Genomic DNA, 24728 nt, shown 5'->3' on the forward strand with positions numbered 1-24728 from the left:
TAAATAAATAAATCTGTCACGTACCAGTAGAACAGACTCACATGCAAGGCCGTCTCAGCCTTTGGCACACGCCTGAACTTTATTATAGCATTTCTCCGGTCCGCGGTTGTCGGATCCAGCTTGCTAATAAACCGCTTGTTCTGGGTCGCCACTTGGAGCGCTTGTTTGTCATGGCAGGCGTAACGCATGCCACAATCGATCCTTTCACCGTAATCATAGATCCTTTTACTCTTCCCACTAGCATCACGTGGTTAAAAATGGCGCAGCAGGATATCAATCTAACGGATGATTCTCGACCATCACGAGCTCGCTTGAAGAGAATCGATGTTGTAAGTGCATTGTAAACACACGTGACACGTGGTGTTGAAACACACGTGACACGTGGTGTTCAAACACATTCCACATTAAATTTTTGTGTTTTAAAGGGGAATCGAAGTGGAAATTAAAATGTATTAGTTTATAATATATCTATAATCCATATGTAATACTTAAAATCGCAGAAACTTTCTTCTTCGTAAGTTATTACACGTGAAAGTTGGTTGACACACCCCATTTTTGTCGCCATAATATTTGTGGTTTTGACGTCACTGGATCCAAATACGAAGAATTTCCCATCGGATCGCACTGGATAGATTACTACATTGACGTTTCAAGCAGAAGGTTCTCTACTCTATTGCCAAAGACCAGCATTGTGGTACTAGCTTTCATCGTTTGCCATTCAAAGAGCCTGCCTTGCTGAAACACAGTAAGATTTTTTATGAATGTCATTTTAATGTGCGTGTCCTGGCCAAACTGAAATTGGTGAATCCACTTATTTGAAGATCCGAATGCTCGTGTTTGTAGCCACCATTTCAAAGAGGATGGCTTCATTAAGAAGCCTAAACTGGACGGTTTTACACACAGGTTAGAGTCGCTGTGCCAACAATGTTTTCATTTTGTACACCTGCCAAGCGTAGGAAGCCAGAAAAAGTAAGGCTGTGCGTCGTGCCATAATATATATGTATGAGCTGTTACCTGGTCTTAGCGGCTTGAGCAGTCCAAAGCCCTCTACAAAGAATGCGGAAGTTAAGTGTGGTGAGAACTAAATCTGACACTTAAGATATGCCAGTTTTATCGGACAAAACCAGTGTGTCAATATATATACCACTTTAGCGTGGGCGTTCAAAGGTGCCGCTCGGTGTTTAACTCGCATATTGCCCGGGCAATATCATGGGAAAGCGGTTTGCCAATGACTTTGATACCCAGCCAGTTCAAAGAATCGATGCGCTTTGACTCGTTATATTGAGCGACATAGAGCTTTGTATTGTGGGACTTGGTTTTGTAGAGGTTGCTAAGCTTAGTACATAGGCTAAGATAGAGTAGTTGGTTGTTACTAAAGGATAATGAAGGCACAAAATAATTGTTTGGGCGATTGTGGATGCGTATTTCTACCCACAGCGTATCAGCCTTTGAACAGACCACGGAACAGCAAAGCTACTACTGCTACGTTGAAATAGGTTAGTAACTTACAGTTCTAAGTACTTAACTTAATATAATAACTTACTTACTGTCCCAATAGCGAAGTTAGTTGGCTTAACTTAGTACAAAAATGATAACAATATAAACTCCATCCCACAATCGCAAGTTTTCTAACATTGCGTGTTGAAGCATAGTAACGTATTAATGATGTTTTAACGTATGGACAACGTTTTGATGGCTATTAGCCCAAACTATTAAAACCACAATTGATCTTCAGATGCTACTGTATAAAACAAATGGGATGAGTTCTCGTTAGTTCTTTCACCTATTAGGTGAGTGTGCCCCAAGTGATATATATCACTTGTACCATGGCTGCTTGGGATTTTGCTGACATATACACCCGCAGCCCTCGGGCCTGTGGCCCTCGTGCTTTGGGTGTATATATCAGCAAAATCCCTTGCAGCCATGGTATAACTATTACATAAATGGAGTCGATACCAGAAATGGATGTTGGCATGCAAACTGACATATTCTTGAGTGCTTCTTCCCCCATCCCACCAGGCATAGGAAACTTTTAGTTTTGATGATGATGATTATGATGCAATGAAAGACTCCTTGTATTATTACGTGTATGCCAGCTATTGACTTTTTAGGACACAAGAGCAAGATAAGTCATGTCATCTGGATGACAATGTAAGAGAGACCATTCAGGACAATGACAATACAGAAAATTCATAGTTTTCAAGTCCTGACTGCTAACTTTGTTTCAACAGTGTCATGGTTGTGGTCTAGAGGTAGAGTTGAAGACTTCCACTGTAGGTACAATGCTGGTAGTTGAAGATACATGCCCTGATGGATACGTATTACACTGGCAGTCATAGCCATCAGTAAATTATACCCCAGCTGGTAATCTGCTATTGGCTGCAGCTCAACTTCTCTGTGGTCTGACCTTCACGATTCACAAGCATTGCTAATTTGGCAGATGTGTTAAATTTATCAATGTTTTGTGAAAAGCACCATTATTACTTTCAGAAATAGTAGGTATATCCTGTTGTGCACACCACCTACACAAGGCAACGGGAGGCCATAATTGAATACTTTAGAGGGAGCCATCTACACTTGTCTGATGATGGTTGTTATGACAATCCTGGTTATAGTGCTAAATATTGCAAGTATACCCTCACGGACACTTCCATGGATCTAATCCTTGACTACAGTCTACTACATTGCACTGACACTGGTAGTTTAATAGCTATAGAAAAAGAAGGATTGTGACAGTGCCCTGACAAGTTGATGGTACAGCACAGTGCCAGAAATAAGTTGGCCATCGGCCATTTCCGAACAAAATCACGTTTTTACCAATTATTTGGAGGCTTGTTCAGTCAAATGTCCGACATGCAGCAAGACACAGTTGGTAAAAGCTCAAATTACACGCAAGCTATAGCGGATGTCACTGGGGAATGTCACATCAAGTTGATAGCGTACCTCACAGCTGCTCAATGTCCCAACGATGATGCGACTCATGGGATGTTATCACGTGATCCCCATACAGACAACTAATCTGGCACTGCCGACCTTATTTAGGCACTTATAAGCACCCCGAAAAATAGGATCTGGTCTGTCTAGCATTCAGGACTTGTGCTTAGGAATGTGCAATTACACTGCGGCTCACATTGACAACCATACTAAGAGATCGCAAATAGTGAAGAATCCAATCACGACAGGGATGCTTTAGGGATTTCAATCAGTTATTTTCTATGGGCGAGTGATGTTTAGGCTGTGGAGGTGATATTTCTACTTTTCGAGGGAGGGCGTCTATTACACACGAATGGTAAATGGATATTGTCTCTGGTTTATTCACTCTGACACAAAAACAACTCACGCAACTTTTGTTTAGTGATTTTTGTCCAACTTTTGTATCGGGGCACTTATAGGCATCTAAAATAGGGTCAGCTGCTCCAGGCTAACAGATGACAGGAGATTCGTTCTAATATTTAGAAGCACACATTAGTGGATTTAAACTTAAGTTGTTTTGTGAAGACTTTGAAGAGTGGAAGCGTTTAGACTATCTACATTTGAGGATATTCAAGTCTACTGAGCAAAGGGATTTAATGCAACTTGTGCCTAGTTTTTGGTGGCATCCAGTTGAGCCGCATTGGCTGGCAGTGATTCGCCCCTCATTTGACATGGATATACTTAGCGATTAATCTTGAAGTAAAACAGTGGAAACCAGCAATATTAGACAATAACTCATGGCCAAGGGTAAGCTGGCTTGACATGGATAACTTAAAGGATGGTAGTGGTTGTTTCTGTAGCCGAATCATCATTAGTATGTTTAATCTATGTACTGGAGCATATTTCTTAGATGAGGTGTGGCTATTACCAAAGCTGTGGTGTTTAACCTGGTAAATATTCGTAGTTCATGTGCTTTATCCTAGTTGTCATGCTGTAAGGTAGTCAGCCATACACATTAGAATAGTTGGTTAATGCACACATTTTTCATTAACAAATTTAACAGGAGCCCATATGAAAATGGGTTTCTAAAATGTATGTGGTGGAATCAGAATTAGCTGTTCCACTGAAGGATTGCTCATGGTGTCCAATAGTATCCTGTAATCCTGTCATCTGAAGCGTATATATTACTTGCCTTTCCCAGGAGATGAGATGGCCAATCGAATCTGGAAATGGCCTAGTAAATTTAATCTTGCTGGGCCATTTGACCAGTCAATGGTGAATTCGTATTTCTGGCACTGGTACAGCATGTCAATATCTCTACTATAGCTACAGACAGGCACAGTTGTATAGCATCACTGATGAAAACATATTATCCCCATATTGGCATCAATATGATATGTGGCACTTTGCTAAAAGTATCAGAAAGAAATTAGGTAAGAAGATGACAAAGCATTATGGTCAGCTATTCCCATATATCCAGCGTATATCTAACTACCTGTGGGGGTCTGTGCAAACATGTAATGATGATGCACAATTACTCGTGGACAAATGGAAATCTATTGTACGCCATATATCCAATCTCTACTAGTGGGACAATGACCCTAATGCATTCCTTGCTGCTGAAATACTGTCTAAGTGGCAGCATTTTGGTATAATGGAATGTGAGCTTGTGTCGAACTTGCTATTCTAGATCATAACTATACCACATGCTGTAAACAAGCAATTACAAAATCAGATATTTTGATAGTTGTTAGACATCATTGTAATTTGTGTATTTGTCTTACAGGCAAAGCCAGATATAAAGTTGTACATCCGAAGGGGAGGAATGCATGGGTAGCTAAGCCAATATTAGAAGCAAAGACTACACACATCTCGCTCAAGGTATATTGTACTTACGGACTCATGGAAAACAGGGAATGTAGAATTATGACAAGCCAGACACAACACCAAAGAATATTGCAGCGACTGAGCGACCACCAAAGGATGAAGTTATTGCAAAACACTTACCTAGATTTCCCACCCAGACATTAGACCAACAAATGTCACAGTAATTAACACACCATACTTTTTAAAAACAAACTTTTTTATAAATCAGCTATTTTAAATCCAGTGTAAGTATAGCTTGCTTCAGGAAAAGTTTCTCTTATATCCACAACAACACAGGAGGGTATAACTCTGCGTGTTCCTTTACCCAGGTAGTTGTAGGTCCAGTGGATGAATTGGCGATAATCTGCCAACCAGTATGACCTATAAACACGTTTAATTACTTGTGTTAAAAGCTGCCCCATACCTGTTAGATAATGGAAGAAGTAATGAATCTCCTCATACCATCTTCATTGTGACCAGTGCTATGTACAGTAAAGCTTGCCTGTTCTCTTATAACCTGTAGTGTGTACTGGTTCAAACTGGTAAGGCTTAGTTTCATTGCTGCTGCCAATGTTACTGCTGCTCTCAGCCATTTCAATACATCAATAAAAGCTTTCTGGATCCAGTGACGTAAAACCGCAAGTTATCATGGTGTCTGGAATGCACTCTGCAATATTGATTATGTAACTTGCACATTTGAGGACGTGATCTACACCTGCACCTGATGAGCAAGTTTTTTCCATGACGGTTAATAATCGTAAGAGGCCAAAATGTTGAATGACAATCACTGGTGGTCTAACAAATGTGACCGCGCCTGCGAAAATAGGGCATATGGGCATATAATTTTTGCCTACTTTTTCACATTTTCATCAGTCATAACTTTTTGTACCAGCATACTATGGCAATGCAATTTTGAGCATCTAGTAAGAATTTAATTGGCTTTATGATGCAAGCAACAAAATATGAGTATTCTGTTCCAGTACTGAGATATGACCTGTAGAGTGATGTTGTGTAGTTTGTGCCCACATGCCCTGTTTTTGCAGGCCCGGTCACAAATGTAGTAGTGTATAATCGTTGTTCTGTGGGTCAGCGTTGTAGTTATATAGCCATTTTTAGCACCATTAGCATAACTTCTGTGGGTATCTTAGCACCTATGATGGCCATTATACACAGTTACATGAAGACTGATAAGAAGCATAGTTTCCCCAAGGATGGAGAGACTAGAGGTACGTGTTAGTAAATATACTTGACTGAAAGAATGTTTTACAAATATCTTATAATATTGCTATTAATAGAAATTAGGTCTTCTTTATGATAGGGCATAGGGTTGTGTCTTCTTAATCTTCCCTCAAGTTGTGTTCCTTAAAACCTGCATGGAGACAAAGATACAGTAGTTTAAAAAAATGATTACAATTGTAGGTGCCCGCTCATGACTGCTTGACTGCCGCCCTAATAATCTGGCCAGATTGAGAATCATTACAAAAGTCTGTGCCTGGATGTTTTCGAGAGTCACCAAAGTTGTAATCATAATAGACTGTTTTTAATTGTTCAATGAAAGGCTATCAAATTTGAAGGAAAGATGTAGCTAGTTATATGCACCATAATACTGCAAAGGTGTTACTTGGAATCACACCACGAGGTGCAATATCATTTGTTTCAGAATGTTGGGAAGGCCGTGTAAGTGATGTATACCTCACTGACCACTGTGGTATCCGAATCTTCTCCCAGGTGATGTTGTGTTGGCAGATTGTGGGTTTACTATAGCTAAATCAGTTGCAGCCATGCATGCTAAGGTACACATCCCTGCTTTTACTATGGGAAAGTTCCAACTTTCTGTCCTTGAAGTTGAATACACAACGAAAATTGCTAATGTAAGGATGTATGTAAAAGAGTGTCAGACAGCGGTTTTCCATACTTCACTGCACCTTACCCATACACTTTGTACAAAACAAAATGAAGAGATTCCTCTCATAGATCGTATTGTATGTGTGTGCTGTGCACTAAATAATGTGTGTGACTCTGTGGTATCTTTTGACTAAATACAGCTGTACAGTTACTGTATTGTACACTGTACAGTTAAACAGCAGCATGTTAGCAAATTATATGCTATATTATATATGTACATAATATTATGATTTTTAAAATTGCACTCTGTCAGTTTGTGTAAATATAACATCGCAATTTGTAATAGATATAGTCTGTATACTATACTAAGTGTACATGTTTATTATTTGTATGAATAAATTTTGTACATGGTTGGTTATTTACACTTGAATTTGACACTTTGGCATTTGAGTTCATCGTGTTAGTAATTAAATTTTTTGTGGTGGCAAAAGTAGTCATCATAATTGAAATTATTACACTCAAGAAACCAACTACTCATCATCAGAAGTGTCATTTCATCATGAGGGTTATGCTAGAAGGTAAATTCAATACTATTAGCAAAAGGGTACAAGTTGCTAAATAGCTGTAATAGAAGAATATCGCCACATAAGGAGTTGTTTGGGGCGAGCCTGAGTGAGCCCCACATACATAAGCAGGTTGCCAACGCAAAATGTGTAGTCAACCATGCATGAACAAGTACAAACAAATACGAAGCACTGATTTACTAATTTCTCGACTAATTTATATTACCACTTTTACTAATTCGTTTGCTGATAATTTATATTACTTGCTTGTTTACTGATATAGTCATGGTTGTTTTTACCTCAAGCGTGACTTCGGTTATCATGAATATAGAGACAAATGGCTAAGACGAAGAAGAGAACTATCTATACAGACTTCGAAGAAACCATGAAAAGACTGAAGGAGCGCAATAAAGGTGACAGACAAACAGAAAATACAAGAAGACTGTAATAAGGCTGGTATGTACGTTATGACACAAATGCCTAATATGTACGTATTCCTTGTTTTTTCATGCATCATCCATATGGACGACACAGATAATAGAGCTGAATCATTCTGTATGCATCGCAGAGAACTTGATAGAATTGCGAAACGAAAGTGGAATTGAGGAGTGCATGCTAGAAGAGGGAAATGCGAAAGACTTAACTGACAAATGGAGCACTAGAACAAGAAGAGCTACGAGACAACAGCATGACAGGCACAGGAGAGATCACTTATCTACAGAACAACAGGAATTCATCTTATAACAGTGAAAAACCTGGTTATTGAATGCTTTGCTGATCCAATGATTGTTGAATTGTGTCAGTCTCTCAGTTTTATTTACTGACTTTCGGGATGCACCAATTATTTGTTTTTGATGCAGTTTCTGCTGCTATGGCATCAGTTTCTAACATCATTCTGTTCATGTACTTTTAAAAGTAAAGCTTGTAGCAGTTTATGTCCTCTCACGTTGATTATTGGAATTCTAATCTTAAATCGTTGACTGTAGAAGTGTACTGATATGGGTTTTTGTGTCGATATCCGATATTGATGCCACCAAAAGAAACCAATAATTGATGACATTTGCATAATAGTTTTAAGAAAACAACAGTGTATATTTACCTACAACATGCGCTTGTATTCATTGCTATACTCTGCTTGTGGTGTTATATATACTTTGGATTTCTATTGTGCAATCCAGACAATTAGGTGCCCACAAACATTATACTCCCATGAAGCATTAAATGGATATTTCTACATTTTAATGGCTTGTGAGAAAGCTGGTACACTGAGTTTCCTTGGTTATCCTGTGACCCTTCTTTTTATTACAAAGATACTCCATATATCTGTGCAATTTGTATAGACTGTGATAAGCTATCCAACAAAACCCTAGAATTATATGGCTTCTCACAGTGTAGCATTTGTTGTAGAGTGAATAGTAGCCACTGGCTCTAAAGAACAACATGGATATTGTATAAAACCAATACATAATCTGTTTATGTACAAACTATTGCTACTGTACAAATATTGCTAGCAGTATCAGTCCTCCTGTTATTCTGTACCGATACCAATATTGGTAAAAATTACCATATCAGTGGCCAATATTTTAGCCAATCTGATTATTGGTGCACATCTAGAGAATAAATTTCTGGATATAGTTACTGTACATGTAGAACAAGAATGTCACATGTGGTAAAAAATTGATGTATGGTTTACCTGAAAAGAAACTTTTTAATAGTGAGCTGGTTGTGACACCTTACCAACACCATTGAATTTAGCTCACTGGAATATAATTGTTAGTCCAGCTTGTCCCTCTACTCAGCCTACAACCACCCATTTAACTGGTTGTTCCATTGCACTTGATTAAGGGAGATACATTTGGCATCACAACTCCATTTTGCAGGTTTTTGTTCAAAACTTTAACACTTTGTTATAAATTTTATGCTGGTCTTCCTGGCTGCCAGACAAGTGTTAGTCCCCCAAGTACTATTCCAACTCATATCATATCTACTCTAAGCAGACCTAATCTTGTGCTTGGTTTCCACAGATTTCATCGTGCTATTAGAACTCTCTGTGGTCACTAATACCCAACATCACCTTTTGGCTACAAGGAATCATAAAGAAGATCGCTATGATGCATTACAGCTAGATCTTTAACATGCTGGACTTTTGGTTGATCTTGTGACAATTGAAGTTGGCTCTCTGGGCCATTTCATGCCAGTGACTGTTACAAGACTTAGCAATGTATGCTATCTACCGAAGAGTACAATACATTGCATACTTCAGCACGCAGCTCGTGTTGCCATCTCCTGTTTGTACAGGATATTTAATGCTCAGGTTTCAGCATCATGGGATGTACGTAGTTGATCTGTTGAACTGTTGATATAATTATTTAGTCTTATTAGTAGCTAAAATATTTTTTTTATTTTGTCTCCTGGACCAGTTATTATTAATTTTAATAATTTGGTAACCCAGAGACTAGACTCTTGACCCCTTGTAATTGTATTGTATATGTAATTGTCAAATTATGATGTTGAGGTTTAATGGTAACCACAATTCCTGCCAAGTCTACTCTGTAGGTTTTCGAGTTACTATGTAGTACCATAGATACTCTTGGAAATGGTGTCACATGCTATTGTGGTTTCTGTGATTTGCATGGCATACTAAGTTTTATTGGCCACTGATGGTGTTCTAGAGATTCTGCAAGAGAATTAAAACCTGTGAGCAAAGCTTGTCACCATCTTATGCTTTGTTTAACTGCCTGAGCATTGGATTAAGGCTTGAAAGACAAATAGTTTCACTAGACAACAACTGTGCTGAGTTACGAGAACAGAAACACAATGGTAACAAACACTGAATAAAGTTGCAACAAAAGAAATACAACTAGAGGTGTGCATTACAGAATTCCAATGACTAAAGGGATTCTAAAGTCATGTGTATCATTAATACCAGAAGGTGTGTACAGAGGCTACAGAAACAGGAGCATACCTTAGTGTAGAAGTGGCACTACTGTATATAACAAGTTTTTTTCCCTTTTTTTTCCTGTCAGTTACTCTAATAGAGTGCAGTAAGAAGTATTATGCTCTTAAAAGTGGTAGGAAGTGACACCAAGCTTGTATCCAACCAGTGACATCAATTGTGCAGGAAGTATGCTGGGCGTGTGACACCATTTCCAATCCAATAAATATTTTATAGGTGGTTGATAAATTAGCACATACAAACGAAAGCGGTGAGGAGACAATTTTATGAGAAAATAAATTTAAATCACTAAAATTCTTTGAATTAAGCATTCTACTATTGTTGTTAAAGATAAGTTAATCTAATCCAAAACAGCCAAGCTGTAAAAAAAGTGTGCGGCCCTCAGAAAGGCTATGGTGAAAAAAGATGTGAAATCCAAGGTGGCGGCCAAGAAATGGCTGTGATGGTAGGTTAATGGTAAAAATTTTAATAATGACAATTTAGGTAAATTTTGTGCGGCACAAAAATTCACCTGAATTGTCGTTATTAAAAGTTTTACCATTAACCTACCATCACAGCCATTTCTTGGCAGCCACCTTGGATTTCACATCTTTTGTCACCATAGCCTTTCTGAGGGTCGCACACTTTTTTTACAGCTTGGCTGTTTTGGATTAGATTTCATTTCTTTTTGTATTTGTATACCCCAAAGCCGGCCTATGGCCAGCTTTGGGACTTTTTTAACCTATGTTTTTTTTCTTTACTACAGGAAGAAGAAAAGATGAAGTAGATGTACTTTAAATATTTTATCATTAAATGTACAAATTATATATATGTGACCGGATTTGCGAAAAGGGGTCTTCCACACACATCCAATTTACGAACTTTGGCAGTTCATAATGTCAGATAGGAAAATAGTATTGCCTTGCAATTTGGACAGTGATGAGTAACAACATAGGTTAATACATGAACAAAATTTCAGGTTAGTATCTTCTTTGAGCACAAAGGTATCGTCATTCAAGTTCATAGAATTGGATGTGTGTGGAAGACCCTTTTCCGTAAATCCGGTCACATATAATACATATGTGATCGGATTTGCGAAAAGGGGCCTTCCACACATCCAATTTGCCAACTTTGACAATTGATAACTTCAGATTGGAAAGAGTTATTGCCTTGAAATTTGGGCAGTGGTGATTTCTTTGCAGCTGAACTCTCTACATGATGGTTTCTTTGTAGCTGAACTCTCTACAAGGTAATTTCTTCTAGCTGATCTCTCTACAGGGAGATTTATTTGTAGCTGAACTATCTACAGGTAACTTCTTCTAGCTGATCTCTCTACAGGGTGATTTGTTTGTAGCTGAACTCTCTACAGATGATTTGTTTGTAGCTGAATTCTGTACAGGTGATTTGTTTGCAGCTGAGCTCTTTACAGAATGGGTTCTTTGTAGCTGAACTCTCTAAAAGGTAACTTCTTCTAACTGATCTTTCTACAGGGTGATTTGTTTGTAGCTGAACTATCTACAAGGTAACTTCTTCTAGCTGATCTCTCTACAGGGTGATTTGTTTGAAGCTGAATTCTGTACAGGTGATTTGTTTGCAGCTGAGCTCTTTACAGAATGGTTTCTTTGTAGCTGAACTCTCTACAAGGTAATTTCTTCTAGCTGATCTCTCTACAGGGAGATTTGTTTGTAGCTGAACTCTCTACAAGGTAACTTTTCTAGCTGATGTCTCTACAAGGTGGCTAGTTTGTAGCTGAACTCTCTACATGGTGGTTTCTTTGTAACTAAACTTTCTACAAGGTGACTTCTTCTAGCTGATCTTTCAATAGGATGATTTGTTTGTAGCTTCACTCTCTACAAGGTAACTTCTTCTAGCTGATCTCTCTACAGGGAGATTTGTTTGAAGCTGAACTTTCTAAATGATGGTTTCTTTGTAGCTGAACTCTCTACAAGGTAATTTCTTCTAGCTGATCTCTCTACAGGGAGATTTGTTTGTAGCTGAACTATCTACAAGGTAACTTCTTCTAGCTGATCTCTCTACAGGATGATTTTTTCGTAACTGAATTCTGTACAGGTGATTTGTTTGCAGCTGAGCTCTTTACAGAATGGTTTCTTTGTAGCTGAACTCTCTAAAAGGTAACTTCTTATAACTGATCTTTCTACAGGGCAATTTGTTTCTGGCAGAATTTTCTACAGGGTGATTTCTTTGCAGCTGAACTCTCTACTTGGTGGTTTCTTTGTAGCTGAACTATCTACAAAGTAACTTCTTCTAGCTGATCTCTCTACAGGGTGATTTGTTCGTAGCTGAATTCTGTACAGGTGATTTGTTTGCAGCTGAGCTCTTTACAAAATGGTTTCTTTGTAGCTGAACTATCTACAAGGTAACTTCTTCTAGCTGATCTCTCTACAGGGAGATTTGTTTGTAGCTGAACGATCTACAAGGTAACTTCTTCTAGCTGATCTCTCTACAGGGTGGTTTCTTTGTAGCTGAACTCTCTACAAGGTAACTTCTTCTAGCTGAACTCTCTACAGGGTGATTTGTTTGTAGCTGAACGATCTACAAGGTAACTTCTTCTAGCTGATCTCTCTACAGGGTGGTTTCTTTGTAGCTAAACTCTCTAAAAGGTAACTTATTCTAACTGATCTTTCTACAGGGCAATTAGTTTGTGGCTGCATTTTCTACAGGGTGATTTCTTTGCAGCTGAACTCTCTACATGGTGGTTTCTTTGTAGCTGAACTCTCTACAAGGTAACTTCTTCTAACTGATCTTTCTACAGGGCAATTTGTTTGTGGCAGAATTTTATACAGGGTGATTTCTTTGCAGCTGAACTCTCTACATGGTGGTTTCTTTGTAGCTGAACTCTCTACAAGGTAATTTCTTCTAGCTGATCTCTCTACAGGGAGATCTGTTTGTAGCTGAACTATCTACAAGGTAACTTCTTCTAACTGATCTTTCTACAGGGCAATTTGTTTGTGGCAGAATTTTATACAGGGTGATTTGTTTGCAGCTGAACTCTCTACATGGTAGTTTCTTTGTAGCTGAACTCTCTACAAAGTAACTTCTTCTAGCTGATCTCTCTACAGGGTGATTTGTTTGTAGCTGAACGATTTACAAGGTAACTTCTTCTAGCTGATCTCTCTACAGAGTGATTTGTTTGTAGCTGAATTCTGTACAGGTGATTTGTTTGCAGCTGAGCTCTTTACAGAATGGTTTCTTTGTAGCTGAACTCTCTAAAAGGTAACTTCTTCTAACTGATCTTTCTACAGGGCAATTTGTTTGTGGCAGAATTTTATACAGGGTAATTTCTTTGCAGCTGAACTCTCTACTTGGTGGTTTCTTTGTAGCTGAACTATGTGCAAGGTAATTTCTTCTAGCTGACCTCTCTACAGGGTGATTTGTTTGTAGCTGAATTTTGTACAGGTGATTTGTTTGCAGCTGAGCTCTAAACAGAATGGTTTCTTTGTAGCTGAACTCTCTACAGGGCAACTTCTTCTAGCTGATGTCTCTACAAGGTGACTAGTTTGTAGCTGAACTCTCTACATGGTGGTTTCTTTGTAACTGAACTTTCTACAAGGTCACTTCTTCTAGCTGATCTTTCTACAGGGTGATTTGTTTGTAGCTGAACTCTATACAAGGTAACTTCTTCTAGCTGATCTCTCTACAGGGAGATTTGTTTGTAGATGAACTCTCTACAGGTGATTTGTTTGAAGCTGAACTCTCTAAATGATGGTTTCTTTGTAGCTGAACTCTCTACAAGTAAACTTCTTCTAGCTGATCTCTCTACAGGGTGATTTGCTTGTAGCTGAACTATCTACAAGATAACTTCTTCTAGCTGATCTCTCTACATGGTGATTTGTTTGTAGCTGAATTCTGTATAGGTTATTTGTTTGCAGCTGAGCTCTTTAAATAATGGTTTCTTTGTAGCTGAACTCTCTCAAGGTAACTTCTTCTAGCTGATGTCTTTACAGGTCACTAGTTTGTAGCTGAATTCTCTACATGGTGGTTTCTTTGTAACTGAACTCTCTACAAGGTAACTTTTTCTAGCTCATCTTTCTACAGGGTGATTTATTTGTAGCTGAATTCTGTACAGGTGATTTGTTTGTAGCTGAGCTCTTTAAAGAATGGTTTCTTTGTAGCTGAACTCTCTACAAGGTAACTTCTTCTAGCTAATCTCTCTACAGGGAGATTTGTTTGTAGTTGAACTCTCTACATGATGGTTTCTTTGTAGCTGAACTCTCTGCAAGGTAACTTCTTCTATTGATCTCTCCACTGGGTGATTTGTTTGTAGCTGAACTCTCTACATGGTGGTGTCTTTGTAGCTGAACTTTACAAGGTGATTTTTTCTAGCTGAACTATCCCTTTCCATAGTTGCATGAACTCCCTACAAGGTAACTTCTTCTAGCTGATCTCTCTACAGGGTGACTTGTGTGTAGCTGATCTCTATACAGGTTTCTTGTTTCTAGCTGATCTCTTGAATTCTCTTCAGGGTGACTGCTCTATTAGAGTATCTCGATCTCGCACTTGCTGCACCAAGTTGGATTTCGTGTTATAACTCCGTGGCTTTAAGTCTGATTCTTCTACACCATTGATGAGCCTTTCTAAGATGATTACTCCATCTATACAACGATTTTCAAAGCATTACCCCAAGCGGTTTATCTGGTAGGCGTGGCAAGCAGTCGTTTTTTTTATTAGCTAATCTCGATTGCGTAATTGTTACACACTGTTGGTTTTTTCGTTGTATCTTCCTGTTTTTTAGCTCGATTTCTTTCAAACCACAAAAGGTTTGAGGTTCAATAGTTAACCTATTCACTCACCGATTTTCAGCTTCTTCCCATACGCGGTTTACCCTGTAGGCGTGACAACATATTGGTGTTATTTTTCGTGAATAATCGCTCATAACTCTTTGCCTGTTTATCGTATTCCAGCCAAAGTTGGTACCGAGATGCGCCTTTATATCCCCCTTCTGTGTGCCAAATTTCAAGGCAATCGGATATGGCGTTCGAGTTTTATAGCAGTTTTTGTAAGTGTGCGACAAGAAAAAGAAAAATAAGAAGAAAAAAAACGAAGAAACTGAGCCAATTTTTGAAGTCGCATATCTCGGGAATGCGCGAAGCGATTTTGCTCAAATTTGGAATGTGGAGTGCTGCAGTTGGAGGGCATGTCCACAGCAAAAATCGTCTTGTTTCATCAAGGAAGCACAGAGCTACGGAGGTGCGAAAATTGTGATTTCTTTCTTCCTGTCAATATACTCACGGGTGTTACGCGCCGGCTTCTTGGGCCGCACGACACACTACCGTGTGTCTTGATATTGATTTTTAATACTTTAAAAAATCACTTGGGGAGGTTGTTTTTGGAGTCCTCTAGATCAGCAAAATAATGCTACAATAGTGCTGGGTGGTATGTCAATTTTTGGTATTAAGAAAATGTCATGGTATCCATTATGGTGTTATAACTTGTTATGCCTTTAAAAGCATTTCAACTGTCAATATATAACTACTTTTTAGCTTAAGGATATACGTACCACAAGTTAAAATTACTAAAATGAGAACAGGTTATTTGCTAACTGCAATACAGGAAGGATGACACAACTTTTGTATGTGTATGCTCTTCAATCTTTATACTTTCATTCTAGTACTCCATTATAGTACATATGTGCTTAGTTGTAATGATCACTATTCTAAATTAGTGTGTGTGTGTGTGTGTGTGTGTGTGTTTGTGTGTGTGTGTGTGTGTGTGTGTGTGTATGTGTGTGTGTGTGTGTGTGTGTGTGTGTGTGTGATTATTACTATTATTGTTTGATAAGGGGTATGGTGTGATAAGTGCAGCTCTGGATGGAGACTTAGAGGAACTTAAAAGATTGAAGCAAACAGGATGTGATTTTAATGTTGTTACATGGGTAAGTGTTACCAGGAGTGCATCGAATCCTATGGACAAGGGAGTGTGTAATGTATACTACCAACTAGTGCTGCACACTGGTGTGCAAATAACCGGTTATTAACCAGTGTTGTCTAGGTCAGCCAATAACTGGTAAAGAAACCTTTATTGCCCACCCCCTTAGTAAACCATAAAGTACCAATGCTGACAAGTGTACTGCTGACAATTGTTAACATAACATAACCTCAAAGCATGTGTAAATATTTGATTGTAAAATCTGTTATTGCAAGACAGGATGTTGATGGTCACTTTGGTACCACCCTAAACCTTCCAGCAGGCTTGTTGAGTACATATTATGTCTGCCAATATACACGCAAACTGATTAATCAGTTATTGCCAATTATTGGTAGGCAATTAACTGGTGACAAAAATTTTGTAAGTGTACAGCACTACTACCACTATGGGCGAAATTCAAACATGGTGCCCAGTGTTACTATGTATATGATTGGTTACATCATTCTTACGTACAACAGGGATACACTGAATAGGCTGCTACTCCATCATCTAGTGTGAAGGTAGTAAAGCTGCTTTGATAGGAAGATCGTCGAGTCAAAGATAAAGCTTGGAATAGTCAAATGGAGCAATTTTGCATGATTATCAACTGTAGAAAGACTGTCCTGCTAAGCCTGTACTACTATTCCTCTGTCAAGCAATTGAACTTTGTTTCCAAAGCTTTGCTTCATCACAGTGGAAACATGTATTCGAGCATGCACCTCAGCATAATATCCTAATTAGAAAATTTTAAAAGTTACTTAATATAGGACACAGCAGCCATGTTTGAATTTTGCCCTTTACAAAGTTACATGCTCCCTTGTCCAAAGGATTTGATGTGCTCCTGCTATTACACATGTTATGTTAAACTGCACAATGACCTCACTTATACAACTCTTAAAATTAGTACACTAGTATCTGTACATGATGTAATGTTACATTGATATTATTACAAGAAACATTTAGTGCATTTTGTAGTTGCATTATTCAGGTCATCCTGCTGATATTAATGATGCAAAGTACCAAATTGTTTGATTATGGTTTTACAAAAATGTAGTTCAATTATTCACTGAATGTTCCCTACCAGTGACTTCAACATGCTGTAAAAAACAAACAAAAGCATTGATACCTACTTTACATTCAGGACAACTAATGCGACATAATACTACATTGGAAACCAAGCATAAATATTGGTGTCCTATGTGTATTGCTGTGTAGCATGCATGTTGATAGCACATGATCCTTATGCCATCTTTTAATACATATAGTAAAATAATGAGCATGCAGGGCTAAATAGTTAAACTACATGCGAGCCAAGGCAATTGTACATCTATACAGTATACGTATATTACAGGTGGTGTACATATGCCGTTTCAGTTTCTACATGATCTTTACCTTACTGTAAACAAAGAGAAATGAACTTGTGCATAATCTAAAGCCAACATAATTTTTCAATTATAGTTACTGCATGTCAAGCAAAAGTTTGGAACTTGCCCTATGCTATGCACTTTCAGTTTTAATGTTGTAGTGATACATATACCTCTTGCCTTACAAAACCCAGTTTTAAAAGTCCTAAACTGTAATTAACCATTAACCCTTCAACAACTGTATGACTATAATTAGGCTTTAATGCATGTCTCTATACAAACTCAAATAACTTCTCAGGTATTAACAACAGAAAGATCCCACACCCACCATAGTTGCTATATTCATCCAAATTCAGCCACTAAACCAAGTGAAAAGATGATAGCGTTAAAGGTAAATGGCTAATGGTAAAGTTCTGGTACTGCTAAGTGGATCCCTGAAGGTGTGGCAACATGCTTGTTTGTGAAACTGTTGTTTTAGCGAGCTGGAGTTATCTTGGGTCCTTGTCGAGAACTAGACATTATAGCATAATTGTATTTAGGATATTATTTAGGCTACTTTGTGTGTATTGTTTTTGTCATGCGCATACGTGTAGGTTGATGCAATAATTCAATATGGCGTGTATGTGGTGCCACGAGGCGAGTCTCTAGTCCGGTGCTCCGACGTCGCAGACCCTTCGAACCCCGCTACAACCCCAGACATTATTGGTGCTGTGACTTGACAAGCATTCCGCGACCAGCAGATTACGTGTGTACGACCTGTCTACCGATCTGAGATAGCCCCTCTACTCCTAAACGCAAAGTCGTGGTACCGTGGCATTCCCAATAACGGTACCCGATAAGGCAAGCATTCTTACCATATAGAACTGTTGTTGCTGTCTTCCTTTCATACACAGTGCGCGTCAATTGAAATCACCGGAACCACTCAGTCAATGGAGCAAATCACTCGTCTACAAAAGTCCAGAAACGCCTACAAGAGCCATGTAACTCGCCAACTTAAGAAAGTGGAGGAATTAATGGCCAGTGAAACTGTTGATGAGTTTCTGCTCTCCTCCTTAAAGACCACTCAAGAACTTCTAATCAAAAAACGAGAGACCATTCACCAGCTAGACACACAAATCACTGAACTTATACAAGATGCAGATGCTCTTGAAGAGGCAATCCTAGAGACAGAAGACTTACAAGACAGAATTTTAGAAAAGGTGAACCTTATAGACACATTTATAAACATACATTCAAGACCTCACCCCCAAAGCTCAGTAGCAGCTTCCTCATCGGCACCTCCTTCCACAATTCAATCTAGTGGAGTAGTCTCCTCACCCCCACCAGTTGACCCACGACCTCCTACATCAGCTAGTAAGGAATCCACAACTGCGGTTGAACCTCTATCACATGACACTACAACGATTTCTAGTGTGACAGAATCTACGACAGTCACCACACATACTACCACACCAATAGTGAGTCCTCAACTATACAACTCCAGTCGTCTCCCCAAGCTAGAGTTACCAACATTTTCAGGAGACCCTCTTAACTGGCAGTCATTTTGGGACTCCTTTGAGGCTGCAGTTAACTCCAATCCAACCTTGAGCCCCATACACAAGTTCAATTACCTCAAAGCTCAGCTACAAGGTGATGCAGCACGAGCGATATCTGGCCTTCCTTTGACCGAGCTGAATTATACACAGTCAATAACTCTCCTGAAACAGCGTTTTGGTCAGCTGGAGAAACTTATTAATGCTCACACCCATTCACTTATAGAATTACCTGGACCAACTAATGACCTGTCGAGTTTACAACTGTTCCACGACATCACAGAAAACCACATCAGAGGTCTTGCAACGCTTGGGGTATCCAAGGTATCATACAGCACATTACTGGTTCCAATAATCCTTGGAAAGCTTCCTGTACCTGTACGGAAAAATTTAGCTAGGGACCATGATCAAACTAGATGGACACTTGATGATTTACAGGCTGCCATGCTGAAGGAGATCAGAGTATTAGAGTGTGGATTATATTCCACTGACACCCCACCCAGTCTATCGACAGCTAGAACACATGCTACAGCATCTTTCCATGCTGCTATTAAGGGAGGACGCCAACCAATTGGTGCTGCCAAGAAGAAGGCACAATGTGTGTATTGCAAAGGTGAACATTCACCTACTATCTGCTCAGAAGTTACTGACCACCAGAAACGACTAGAAATAGTTCGTAAGTCTAACCTATGCTTCAACTGTTTGGGGAATCACAAAATATCACAGTGTAACTCCAAGTTTCGATGCAAACATTGCAGACACAAACACCATACCAGCTTGTGTAAACCAATTGACAGTGACTCCCCCCAACCTAGTACTCAAGGCACTCTTACACAAGTACAACCAGCTAGTCAATCTTCACAGATTGCACCAACTACTCAGTCTTCACAAGTAGCTGCTAATGCCGCTTCAATTCTTCATGACGCTCACAGTAACAAGAGCAATTCTTCCTCTTCCCTTGTGACTGTTAGTCTGCTGAAGACGGCTATTGCCCCTGTTGTTGGCAAAGGAATACGGATACATGGTAACATTCTCTTTGATGAGGGCTCACAACGCTCCTTTATCACTGAGAAGACAGCAGCCCAACTCAAATTAACACGAGTTAAGACTGAGAATATTGCCATAGCACCCTTTGGTGCTGAATACTCCCCACCCCAACCAATATCAGTGGTACAAGTCCTTATTGAAACCAACACAGGAGACAGAGTGCCGGTATCTGTGCTAATAGTGCCATTTATCGCTGCACCATTGAAGAACTCTCTACGGCAATCTGTTGAGAACTTTCCTCACTTGCGTGGATTAAGGCTGGCACATCCCATCACTAATGAGCACAACTTTTAGATATCGATTTTGATAGGAGTGGACTACTATTGGACATTTGTGGAAGATAAGATCATTCGAGGTAATGGCCCTACCGCCCAACAGTCCAAACTGGGATACCTCCTTTCTGGTCCCATGTCTTCCCCAACCTTACAATTAAATGTTGCCACCCTGCACGTAGCCACCTGTGAAGAACCTAACCTTGAAAGATTCTGGTCTATAGAAGAAGCTGGCACTACTCCAACTAAATCTGAACAGATAGACACCACCTTTATTCACCGTTATCAGACCACTTGTATCAGCCAAGCAACTGATGGCACTTACACAGCTCAGTTTCCATGGAAATCAGTTCATCAACCGCTTCCCTCCAATTTTACAACCTGTGAGAGAAGAACCAGGCAGTTAATATCTCGTCTAACACAGACTCCATCTCTCCTACAACTGTACCACAGTATCATTACTGAACAGGAAGCACGTGGTTTCATAGAGAAGGTGCAATCCACTGACCAACCAGCTAATGTTCACTATCTCCCACACCACCCAGTTAAGAAAGAGTCGACGACCACACCAATAAGGATAGTCTACGACTGTAGCTCTCGTCAGAGTAAGGAACATGCAAGTCTGAACGATTGTTTACTGGTAGGTCCACCATTCCTTAATGATCTGTGTTCCATCATAATAAGATTCCGTCATCACAAATTTGCCTTTGCCACTGATATAGAGAAGGCATTCTTACATGTCCGACTCCACGATTCAGACAGAGATTCAACCCATTTTCTGTGGGTTTCAGATATCTGTAATCCATTTGGGACTCTGACTACCTACCGTTTCAAGGTGGTGCCATTCGGAACGTCCAGCTCACCGTTTATGTTGAACGCTACGCTTGACTTACATCTGAGGAAGTTCTCCTCATCAGTGGCTAAGGATATGCAATCCAATCTCTACGTTGATAACCTCATTTCAGGATGTGATTCAGAACAACAACTCATGAACTACTATGCCCAATCTAGATCTATAATGAACCAGGCAAACTTCAACCTACGCTCATGGTCATCTAACAGCCACAAACTCAGAGCTACAACTGAAAGTGAGAAAACCAACGACTCCAACACATGTGTTAGTCTACTAGGCTTACGTTGGAACACATTACATGATACAATCGGATTTATAACTAAGTCATTCTCTTCACTCACATCCTCACCACTAGTAACCAAAAGACAGATACTACGTGATTCAGCCCAGATTTATGATCCTCTGGGTCTTATCACTCCGATCACAGTCAAGGCCAAACTGTTACTACAAGCACTATGGAAAAAGAAAGTGGACTGGGATGAACCGGTTGATCAAGGAACAAATGGCAGCACATAGCCACTGACATTCAAGAGGTAACAACTAGTGTGTATCCAAGATGTTATTTCACACAACTAGAGGTGTACCGATGTGGTTTTTTTGCATGTACCGATATCCGATATTGATGTCACCAAAAGAAGCCGATATCCGATAATTGATCCGATATTTGCATTATAGTTAAAAGTGTATACATTTACCTACCCTACAACAACATGTGCATGTATTCATTGCTATACTCTGCCTGTGGTGGTATACAGCTTGGGTTTCTATTGTACAATCCAGACAATTAGGCACCCACAAACATTTTTATGTATACTCCCATGAAGCCTTATACGGATATTTCTGCATTACTCTGCATTCTAATGGTTTGTGAGAAAGCTGGTACAGCAAGTTTCCTTGGTTATCCTGTGACCCTAGCCTTATTTTTATTACAAGGTACTCTATAACTGCTTCACTTATAAAGACTGTCATAAGCTTTCCAGCAACAGACAGTAGAATCGCGTGTATTTATATGGCTTCTCGTAGCGTAGCGCTTGTTTCAGAGTGAATAATAAGCCACTGGCACTAAAGAGCCACATGAATAATGTAGAAAACCAATGCACAATCCGTTTATGTACAAACTATTGCTAGTGTATAAATATCGGTAGCGATATCGGTCCTCCTGCTGTTCTATACCGATACCGATATTGGTAAAAATTACCATATTGGTGGCCGATATTATAGCCGATCCGATTATCGGTACACCTCTACACACAACACATCTACCCTATTTCTTCCAAGCAAATCCATGTTTTTGCAGATGCTAGTTTATGTGCATATGGTGCAGTGGCCTACCTCCAGCACAATGACCAAGCTGCATTGGTGATGTCCAGATCCCGAGTTGCACCAGTAAGGTCTATTACACTCCCCAAACTGGAGTTAATGGCAGCTGTCATTGCCACCCGACTAACCCAGTTCCTCATTCAGTCTCTATACCTGGCACCTGATACCACTGTACATTTGTGGAGTGATAGCCAGATCACTCTACACTGGATCTATGACATCAAAGAGATATCTGCAACCAAGCCATTTATTGCTAACCGTGTAGCAGAGATCACACAGACATTCCCTGCTTCTGCTTGGACCTATGTACCCACCGATGACAATCCAGCGGATATCTTGACAAGGGGTATTTCAGCAAAGCAGCTGAAGTCATCTCAACTCTGGCTTCACGGCCCTTCCTGGTTAACCTCTGCAGATCAGTGGCCCACATGGTCACCAGCCAATGTGCTTCACTTACAGAACATTGATATGGATGACACTCAAGAAGTTAACAACAAACCTACTAACCCTGCTGAGACTTGTGGAATTCATCTAGTGATTGATGCCTCCCGTTACAGCCGACTTACAAAATTGCTATCTGTTACTGTACTTGTCCTTCGTTTTGGTCACAATCTAAAGCATTCCCAAGATAAGCTGACTGGTCCCATAACTGCTAAAGAACTTTCAGATGCCACCATGATTTGGATCAAAACCTCCCAAGAACTGGAATACTTTGAAGAGATCACTAATCTGACATCAAATTCTCACAAGCGTACTCTACTTGTACAGCAACTCAGATTGTTTTTAGATAGCAGAGGATATCTACGCTGTGGGGGGAGGATCCATAATGCGCCTATTAGTGAGCTGGCAAAGTTCCCCTATTTGCTGTCGCCCAGACACCACATCACTAAGCTTATTGTGTATGCCACTCATGAGAGAATTCATCATTCAGGAGTTAGCAGTACAGTAACAGCAATCCGTCAATTGTACTGGATTCCAGCCATTAGAGTATATGTGAGGAAGTTATTGAGGAGATGTGTAACATGTGCAAGATTGACAGGGAAACCCTACAGGCTACCTGATCCACCGCCACTTCCGAAGACTCGAATAGAAGATCCGACCCCGTTCTCTGTTTGTGGTGTAGACTTCACTGGAGCCATGAACATTCGTGAAGGAGAGGGTGAGAAGAAAGTGTATATTTGCCTCTTTACATGCGCCACCACGAGAGCAGTACATCTTGAAGTGGTACTGGATATGACAGTGGAGAGCTTTATGTTGGCCTTTCGGAAGTTTGTGGGTAGAAGATCATTACCTAGAACTATGATGTCTGACAACGCCTCGACATACTTGGCAGCAGCTGACGAGTTGGAACAGCTTCTCAATTCCACCTCTCTCAAGCAAGCTCTAGAAGGCCATGGTGTTACCTGGCAGTTTATTCCTAAAAGAGCACCCTGGCATGGTGGATTTTGGGAACGATTAGTGGGATTAACCAAACAGGCACTTAAGAAGACCTTGGGCAGAAGCTTTGTCACCTTGCAGATTCTTGAAACCATTGTTGTGGAAGTAGAGGCCACCCTTAATGATCGCCCCTTAACTTATGTGTCCTCAGATGTTACCGATGTTGAGCCTCTAACCCCAGCGCACTTGTTGTATGGCAAACGTATGACGTCTTTGCCCCATTCATATGAGGATGATCTAGAGGACCCGGACTATGTTGTATCAGAGTCACGAGTGAGGAAACGGCTAACCAATCATGCCAGATTGCTACAACATTTCCAGACAAGGTGGAAGAAGGAATATCTTACTAGTTTAAGAGAGTTCCACAAGGCATCAGGCCTGAACATGCAGAATGTGAAAGTTGGAGAAGTAGTTTTGATTCATGATGATGGACCTAGACTACACTGGAGACTCGGCATTATAGACAGCTTCATACAAGGAAATGATGGTTTGGTTCGAGCAGTGAACGTACGAACTAGTAACCGAGTAACATCCAGACCAATCAGCAGACTATATCCTCTGGAAGTCTCGCTCCCTCCTGATGATCAATCAAAACACAGCAGTCCAACAGAACCAATAACCCAAAATAGTCAAGATACAGCAAGAGATCGCCCACAACGAGCAGCAGCAAGGAAGGCAAGAACCCGTCTGTTGGAATGGACAGCTAGATTAGGCTGCCCCCCGGAGGATGTCGAGAACTAGACATTATAGCATAATTGTATTTAGGATATTATTTAGGCTACTTTGTGTGTATTGTTTTTGTCATGTGCATGCGTGTAGGTTGATGCAATAATTCAATATGGCATGTATGTGGTGC

At 39.8% G+C, this 24728-nt stretch overlaps 1 protein-coding gene across 1 annotated transcript in view; it reads left to right on the forward strand.

The window, feature by feature from the left end:
• The first annotated feature begins 114 nt into the window (after positions 1-114).
• Positions 115-24728, forward strand: part of LOC136237452 (uncharacterized) — a 326109-nt gene continuing 301495 nt past the window's right edge. Inside the window, exons 1-2 of the mRNA XM_066027675.1 lie at positions 115-329; positions 15923-16015. Of these exons, the coding sequence (XP_065883747.1) occupies positions 171-329; positions 15923-16015 (252 nt within the window). The 5' untranslated portion in view covers positions 115-170. The remainder of the gene's footprint in view (positions 330-15922; positions 16016-24728) is intronic.

This window comes from Dysidea avara, chromosome 1 (genome assembly GCF_963678975.1).
Source record: "Dysidea avara chromosome 1, odDysAvar1.4, whole genome shotgun sequence".
In the NCBI taxonomy this organism is placed as follows: Eukaryota; Metazoa; Porifera; class Demospongiae; order Dictyoceratida; family Dysideidae; genus Dysidea; species Dysidea avara.